The sequence below is a fragment of the Austrofundulus limnaeus genome, unplaced genomic scaffold, assembly GCF_001266775.1.
Source record: "Austrofundulus limnaeus strain Quisiro unplaced genomic scaffold, Austrofundulus_limnaeus-1.0 Scaffold706, whole genome shotgun sequence".
Lineage (NCBI taxonomy): Eukaryota > Metazoa > Chordata > Actinopteri > Cyprinodontiformes > Rivulidae > Austrofundulus > Austrofundulus limnaeus.
In genome coordinates, this window is record NW_013953108.1 from 96,799 (window position 1) to 105,830 (window position 9,032).

The window sequence follows — 9,032 nt, forward strand, 5'->3', positions numbered from 1 at the left end:
CCTCCTTAAACCTGAGAATACACTCTGTACTTCAGAGCTAAAAACACACACACACACACACACACACACACACACACACACACACACACACACAAAACCAGGAAACAAGAACCTGCTGATCAAACCCATACAGCCTGATGTGCTGTTCTGCATCTGGACCAGCTAACAGTGTGCTGCTGGGTCTGAGAGGTTCTGGAGCGTGAGCCACTCCTCACACACACAAAAGGTTGTTTTTGTATCCCTGTGGGGACCGTGGATTGACTTCTATTCATTTTCTGGTCMTTTTAAATCCTAACTCTGAACATTTACCCAAAAATTAACCTCACCTACCTGACCCTAAAACTAACCTAAACCCAACCCCACCCAAATTTAGCATCCGTACACATGGGGACACAGTCCCAACAAGGCTGCCTTTTTCATAGCAAAAACATGCCCACACCTGTCCCTCTCTGAATGTCTGACCTGTTCAGTACAGATCAGCTGATCTCCAGGTGATGGGAGGCAGCTGTCAGTCTGTGGCACCTCAGGTGAGTTGGTGGTTTTTCTGAGCACAGCGGAGAGCCGGGACTTCATATCCGGTCAGCCTGGTGAGACCAGTCAGTCCCTGAACCTCCAGATGAAAAATAACTGCTCACTTACACAACCAACACAAGGTTCCTGCACATTTTCTAAACATTTCAGGGGGAAAATAAAATAAATTTATCACCTGTGTTTGTGAAAAGTTCATGTTTTGATGATTTGATTCAGAGTGAAACTCAAAAAGCAGCAAGATTCAGGGTTTGGATAACATTCTRCCAACAATATGGAGTAATTATTGAAATCTGGTGGCTTGAAAACAATGTTTCTGTCACTCCCTGACTACCAAGTTAATGTGAAGCAGACAGAAAGACTGTGAAAACTATTATTCAGATTTGAAACGTTCTTGAAACAACAGAAAAACGTCTGAGCTGAAATACAAACGCATCAATCAGGGCGTGGCTCTGCACCCGCTGCATTCTGGGAAAAGTTTGAGAGAAAATCAAACGTTTTAAAGTGCCTGTGACATGCCCATCTCCAAATACAACAGCTTTGATTGTAGGAAACTTGGCACAAAACATATGACTTTACCTGATTTGTCACAGAACTGGCATATTTTCTTTGAACTTGGCTCAGTCAAAGTGAAACAGGAAGTGACATCAAAGGGGAACTCTTTAAGAAGAGGAAGTCTCTGGTCTTTTTTTAAAACAATATTTAAACTCTGACTCTTCATCTCTCCAATACTTAAAATAATCTAAAGAAACAGATTATTCTCTACAGTTTGTTATTGTAGCATCGCTCTATTTACATTCAGACATTCCCCCTTTTGACATCACTTCCTGTTACTTCACATGAAAATATCTCAACAACTGTTCATCTCAGCTGTGTGAAATTTATTTTGCAATATGTTATCAATGTTATCTTTACAAAAATGTATTCATATTTCTTACAAAAACTTGATGTCAYAGACACTTTAAAGCAGTTGGAGAACTGGGTGAACTGGGCACGTTCTGATGTATCATGTTTTTGTACCAGTGTGGGGTGAAGTTTGTCTCTTTCCTGTCCTTTCTGAACCCAACCAGCCGAGGCAGATGGCCGCCTGTCCTGGTTCTGCTGGAGGGTTCTTCCTGTTAAAGRCAGTTTTTCTTCTCCACTGTCACCATGCTGCTCAGGATGGAGACTGTGAAGAAGTGAATCAACACAATCTGCTGGCTTTCTTAGATAACTTGTAGTAATCTTATATAATTGTTTATAATTATATAATTGTCTTTTATAATGTGGATATTTTTGTACAGTGGTTCTGAGACGTCTGTTGTGAAGTGGTGCTTTATAAATTAATTGAATTAGTTCAGTCAGGTCAAGTCCAACTTTCTGCGACCTGTTTAAACTTTAAGGGTTGGGTCTGCTGTCAAGTCTGAGCTGCAGACACGACCTTCTCATCCTTCCTTTAGTTTACGCTGTGTGACAGCACACTGATCCTAGCAAAGCCTCACATTTTCATTTAAAGCTGTGCCAGAAGATACAGGACAAACGTGAACAGAACGGCTCTAATGCTGCTTGGATGCATTGATGAACCTTAACTACAGGGAAATGATCAGGTAAAAATGTCTTGTTTTTCTTGAATCAAACAGGTGTTATCTGCAATGTGTCAACACAGTTTTAAAGATCATTTCTTGTCTTTCAGCTCAATTTGGATTAGTTGAGCCAAGTTCTCATACACACATTCTCATATTAGAGAGAACTATCTGACCTTAATGCTAGATAGAAAACACAACAGTAGCTAACCTGGCTCTCTAAAATGTACAAACCTTTCACATAGTTCAGTGAATCTAATGGGTTTTATAAATGAGTACAACTCACTTTGTAAAACAATTCATTTAAGTGTGGTAAAAAAAGGAACCCCTCAGGTGGGTCAAGCTCTAACAGGTGGGACTCAGGCCTCCAAGTGTTACACAGCTGTCTGAGCAGATGGTCCATCTGAAGTTCAAACCATGTCCAACCAATCAGTCTCATCTGAACAAGAAACGACTTTATGAAACCTCTGCTGGACCAAAGCTGGAGGTCCCTGTGTATAAAACCAAAGCTGTAACTACACACTGACATCACAGCTGCTGTGGAACAGTGTCTGCAAAGGAAGATGTCTCAATCCATGTGTGAGTCCTCAGTGTTTGTGGAGCTCTCTGAGGCTCAGAGTCAAAATTCAAAAAAACTAAATCAGTGTCGACTTTTTTTTTCTCTCAAAACAGTCACAGAATTGTCTCGAGGGTCTCAAAAACACCAGGAACATGTTAGTTTTTGTTAATTGTACAACACTGCAGCTGTATTCTGACACCTGGTACTACAGAAACAAAGCAGGGTTCAACAGTTCAAATAATAAGTAAAAACAAAAACAATGACAACTATGTGAGATTACATTCATCCATTTATGACTTCTGCTTTTTGTGTTTTATAACAACTACCTTAAATTAGCTTTTAGCAATCAAGTCTACATTTTGTTTGGATTTCTAGAAACCGTTTGAAGACCTTTAACTTGGTGTTTTATAATCTGTGGAGCTCCAACAAAACAAAAAGCCATTTTAAAAAAGTCAGACCACAGTGAGAATCCTCCTACAGGTTCCCAACAGTCTGAGTCCAGTGACCCCCACCCCACCACCACCAACACCCACCCAACACAGCACAGCACACACAAGCAGCCTGCCGAGCTGCCACTTCTGCACCTCACCAAGTTTGAATAAGAATTTATTTTACATTCTCTACCAAATGCAAGACACAGAGCCTCATCCAGTAAGAGTGGTGGTTTGAAGAGTACAGAGGTGAGGTTCTCTGTGAGGAACCAGCTGAGCTCTCTGAGCTGCCACTTCAAGCTCTTCTAATGTCAGCAGACATTAGAGGCTCAATTTTCACTGTGTGATCTGAACGCAGGCTGAAGTGAAAAGAGTGCAGCTGACAGGGACTTAACAGGGACTGGCCTGGTTAGCTCTGATACACCAGGAGGGGACTGAGAGCCAGCAGCTCCAGGGAGTGACAGTGGACTGAAGAGGACAGTGTGTGRCTGATGAGGTGAGCTGAACAAAGACAAACAAGTAGAGAAAAGATGTGTTTGTGTGGGAATAACCTGCCTCCAAYCCTCTTYACATCAACACTAAGCTTCCTGCAAACAGCACAACTTCACAGTGCTGGGRCTGAACAGCACGAGGGAGTCTGCTAAATGTTTTCTGTTTCCTTATGYGAGTCTGAGGGGTGCAGTCCTGCCGCTTAAGTTTTCAACATCTTCCAAATTAGCGGTTGTGATCTTTAAAATCAAAAMTRTGGCTGCACAAACTTTAAAAGTTTAGTGACATTTCAATTAGAAACATTTTTGTTAATTTGCACTAACAGGTCAGCTGCAGCCTTCAGACATGGCCTTCTCTGTTTTGGCAGATTTACAAATGAACCCTAAACATCATTACAGCCTGATCAGTCTTTAAATTCTACTTCTGTCTGTCCAGCCTTCTCTGATGCCCWGGTGCGATGAACAAGGCTCTCAGTGCTGCAAATGAGTAATAAGTGGAGGGGTTAAAGACAGAGGGATGAAAGGTGCTGAAAGAACAAAGGAGGTTATAAAGGGCAGTTTCAGAGGAGATGGGAAGCAGGTGGTCCTTTAACAGCAGCCTCCTCCAGACTGCCTGACAGGGGTGCTCTCAATCTTTAGGTTGGGCTTGTCCCCGCTGGCTGTGGCCCCCGGCCCCATGCGCTTCTTGATCTCAGCTGCCATGGTCATGAAGGACTGTTCTACATTGGTGGCATTCTTGGCACTCGTCTCCAAGAAAGGGATGGCCAGAGAATCAGCAAACTCCTGTCAGGAAAGGGAGAGGAGAATAAAACATGTTTTCTCTCTAACAGACTGGAAACACTTGGAGCTCTAATGAGTTCTGTATTTGGGCTCTGTGTCCCAGAAGTGCTTTGTTTRAACCAAATGTTGAGGTCTTTAAAAAAAGATGACACAAGATCTTATTGAAACKAGGGATRCATACAATTAATCGACTTATGATTAATTGTYGAATAATGGTTTATTAGATTAAAATTTCTTCCACTTGATTAATTGAAAACATCCGTTTAAACCTTATTTCAAAGTAGTTTTGACTTCATCCAGCAGAGAGCACCGCTGCTCTCAGCTTGGCCCTGTTAAACTGAGCAGAAAGACGTCCCGATGTGGGTGGGACTGCAAATGTGCAAGTCTTATTTAGTTTTATTTGTGACACAACAATAATAATGGACTGCACCAAACTGGAAGGAAAAGTACCGAAGGCTGTACTGGAGCATCAAGCAGTATGATGCTAAAGACAAGAGAGCAGGACGACAGAACAGTAAGCTAACTGTGGCTAACGTTAGCTTCTTCTTGCTCAGTTTAACCCTGTGTGAAAGAACAAAACAAAAAAGTTACAGTCGCTAAAAATATTAACTTGAAGTTACTCTAATCTGTGTGATGTAATCTTTATCTAAAAATATTACCCTGTGTTTAAACTGTAGTTTTTCATCTTCAGTGTTTTACTTGTTTTATTCTTTCTTTTTTCCAACTAGCAACTTAACAGATTCCTGTTTTGTTATGTTTTATAAATATGTCCAAGTTTAATAATGTGAGAGAAATCCRCATTTCTCTGTTCAGTCAGTGTTTAACACAGCTGGCACAATGAAWTGTTAAAATATAATACTGTACTTTTTTAATTTAGTGTAAAACATAGTCCTTCATGTTATAGAAAGACTCTTGATTCAAGAGAAATGTCAGGTTTTTAGGAAAATGGCCGCTTATCAATTAATTGTTAGTCGATTGATAAGACCAATCAACTTTAGGTTAATCCATTAATCGATAACTTGCATCCCTAATTGAAACATTTGTGCTTTRGTCAAAAGGATGCATCCATTCAGCTGGTTGTATGAGTGTCTGCTGCTGGACCATAACAGCTGTGTGTTCTTGTATTTTACCAAATATCTCATGAACCACTGTGCAAATTTTAACAAACCTTGAATTGGATAAAGCATTGTATGTTACAGATACAAATCTGTTTGTACCCTTGTGTTTAGAAGAAAAACTCTGAAAAGTTCACYGACATCAGCTGAAACTTCAGCAACACCCTCATTTCTGAGGATGGGTCCACAATCCGTTAGTCTGTCTCAAGCTCCATGCTACCATCACTCATGGACAAGAGGCCAGATACTTACTTATTTGCTTGAGTCAAAGACTCACCCCGACCCGGAACGAGCATTTTACCWTTTTCTAGTTGAAAACCATGGCCTTGAACTTGGAAGAGCTGACTTATAGCCCAGCTGCAGTGCAMGCTGATGGTCAAGGCCTGAAGACGCCAACAGAACCACATAAAGAAGAGATGAAACCCYGAGGTTCTCAAACCAGACACCCTAATCTCCACTGCACCTTGGGCTCCTGTCCATGAATACCACAAACAGGATCAGAGATTACCAGCCCTGGTCCAAYCCAAACTGAGGATGAGGCTGACTTCATGGACACATCTTCCGCTTTGGTTCTACAGGTACTGATAGCTCTTAAAGAGTAACTTATCCCAAAATTAACTTTTTTTAGCTGATAAACTGTCTAGAATGTGTCTAAAATGTTATATAGTACTGTTTCTTTGCCAATTGTGATATTTTTGTGCATATTTGTTCAAATCTGTAATATTTGGTCTAAATACGTGTTTTTGCTGCTCACATGGGTAGAGCACTGGTACTGCAGGCTAATTTGCATATTTGTTAATGGTTCTCCATGATGATCTCTGTCTCTCTCTGTCTTCCCAATCTTCAGACTGTCTCCTCAAAGCTCGTCAGTGGTTCCCCTACAGTACCAGCCTCGGGAGGGGAAGTTTCTGGTGAAGGTGGGAAGTTCTGTTGGGAGGGCAGGCCACCCWCCTTATTAACAGTAGGTAAATAAGTAGTTTCATTAAAAACCATTTAGTGGTTATTGAGAAAATCTGCTGACAGAGTTGACTCCAAAAAGTYACTGGATAATCTTTAATGTTGCTGGGGATCATGCTCAGCTATCACCACAACAAAGTTTAGCTCRGTATTTGTAAAATACACTTTGGTATAACCGTTTTTGTGTTTYTAAAGCCAGATGACAGTGGTGGTCATCCCAAAAGTTAAGCAGTTATAGATGTACTTCCAACAACGACTTTCAAAGCATTCCAATAAATGTCATCTAATGGTTCATAATCTAATCTGGTAACAGACAGACAAACGTGTGCACAGGTAAAACATTTCTGACGGCCATGCCAGGTGTGTTTCTGGTTTAGTTTTGAGCTGTTGTAAGAGCAGAGCTCACTGGTTAGAAGACGGTAGTCAGAGTAATGGAGAACACCTGGAACTGGAGCTCCACATGATTCAAACTTGTGGATTCTCTCRTTTTGCTCTCATCTAGGGCAGATCTTGTGTTGGTTTGTCCTAGTTTGTATTCTGATTGGTACAACATGAAACATTTGTATTCACTCTTCCACACGACAAACAGACTTGTCACTGTTGGACTAGTTTGTTTAGGTATTTAGGTTGCATTAAAGGGGCAATATCACRTAAAATCAACTTTGAGTTTTATATCATGTTATAATGTTAYACTCTCTTAAAAAACATGCCCAAGGCCTTGCTTTRACTCATTCATGCATGTTTGAGAAATCCTGCWGYGTTTTTAGGAAGCCAYGYTGAGGAGCAAAACGACAGGTGGGGACCAGAAACRCCTTTTGCGACCAGAAATGCCCCTGGGTTGTGTCTTTATGCCGAACTTTCTCATGGCAGGGCACCCCCCTGCTCCATGACCCCGGCAGGTTACGTGCGGACATGGGCGTGACCGAAGTGGTTGGATTTTCTTAAAGAGACAGAGACCTATTTCAAGGCGTTTAGAAACTGTCAAGATGAGAAGTAAAAYGTTTTGGGGATTTTTACAAATATATAGCTCTTTCATAAGCTGAAAATGTGACAGAGTTACTTTATTTTAGTATAAAATTGAAATACAGGCTTGGAAAGCATATAATATCACCCCTTTAAAATGGATTTTAAATGATTGTTAGTTTCTTTGTTTTAACTCTGAGAGCCAGGCTGTGACACTTTATTGCCTGCATTTTGCATGTGAGCAGTAAAACTTATTTTTATTCCATACAGCTAGTTCACATACCTTGGCTGTTGTGTAATCCACTACTTTCTTTGTTGTTAAGTCACACTTGTTGCCCACCAGAAGCTTGTTGACATTTTCACTAGCGTAACGGTCAATCTCCTGAAGCCACTGTTTGACATTGTTATAAGACTCCTGCAAAATGACATCATGAAAACAGAGAATTATTAATACTGATGTTGATCTGTTCAACATGTATGTTTGCTTTAGAGACTGCAGAGTGAGTCTGCTGTACGACAACCATCCCTTAGAGTTTGGTACTTAGTAAATCAGAGCAGGCTGGCTCACCTGATCAGTCACATCATAAACAACTATAATGCCATGGGCTCCACGATAGTAGCTGGAGGTGATGGTACGAAACCTCTCCTGACCTGCAGTGTCCCACTGAAACGCAGCATACAAACAAACACAAAGAGAGGAAAAAGAAGGCATTAGAAAAATGATTTAAAATCCCTTCAATAAATGCATATGGAATGAATAAATGAAGCTTTATTTGTCATTATCTCAGGAAAACTAAAGTGTACAGCTTGTCCCAGTTGTCTGTGCAGGAGTGCAATGGTTTACAGCAGGGCTTTCCAATACAGAAACAGTAATACCAAACACTAAGTACACAAATGGAAACTTGGGACTTTAAAATGAAAACTAAAACATTTTTTTCTCTTTCATTATTTTAGCAAACAGAAACAATTTTGTGAATTCTTTTAGACCTAAAACAGAAAGTGGAGGTAAATTTAAAAGTTTTATTTACACACTTCACACTAAAAGCTACTCAAGGTGCTGTACAAAACTGTACACAATAAACCCACAATATAAAAACATTTCACTCCCCCAACATGAAAAAAAAAAACAAGAGAGAAATGATCCAGTTGAGGAAATGCAGTTAAAACAATGGTCTTATGTAAAACAAACTGGGTCCATATCATTTTATACAGTGTACAGGTCTTCTAAAAAAAATTAGCATATTGTGATAAAGTTCATTATTTTCTGTAAGGTACTGATAAACATTAAACTTTCATATATTTTAGTTTTATTGCACACCAACTGAAGTAGTTCAAGCCTTTTATTGTTTTAATATTGATGATTTTGACAAAAAAGTAAAGAAAAATCAAAAATCTCTATCTCAAAAAATTAGCATATCATGAAAAGATTCTCTAAACGACTTATTAACCAAATCATCTGAATCAATGAATTAACTCTAAACACCTGCAAAAGATTCCTGAGGCTTTTAAAAACTCCCAGTCTGGTTCATTACTCAAAACAACAATCATGGGTAAGACTGCTGACCTGACTGCTGTCCAGAAGGCCATCACTGACACCCAGAGGGTAAGACACAGAAAGACATTTCTGAACCAATAGGCTGTTCCCAGAG

The 9,032-nt window shown here is 40.0% G+C and overlaps 1 protein-coding gene across 1 annotated transcript in view; it reads right to left on the minus strand.

Moving 5' to 3' along the window:
• Positions 1-1,458: 1,458 nt before the first annotated feature.
• rab1ba (zRAB1B, member RAS oncogene family a) overlaps positions 1,459-9,032 on the minus strand; it is a 15,347-nt gene continuing 7,773 nt past the window's right edge. The window contains exons 4-6 of the mRNA XM_014027983.1: positions 7,952-8,047; positions 7,667-7,798; positions 1,459-4,351 (exon numbers count right to left, since the gene is read on the minus strand). Of these exons, the coding sequence (XP_013883437.1) occupies positions 4,157-4,351; positions 7,667-7,798; positions 7,952-8,047 (423 nt within the window). The 3' untranslated portion in view covers positions 1,459-4,156. The remainder of the gene's footprint in view (positions 4,352-7,666; positions 7,799-7,951; positions 8,048-9,032) is intronic.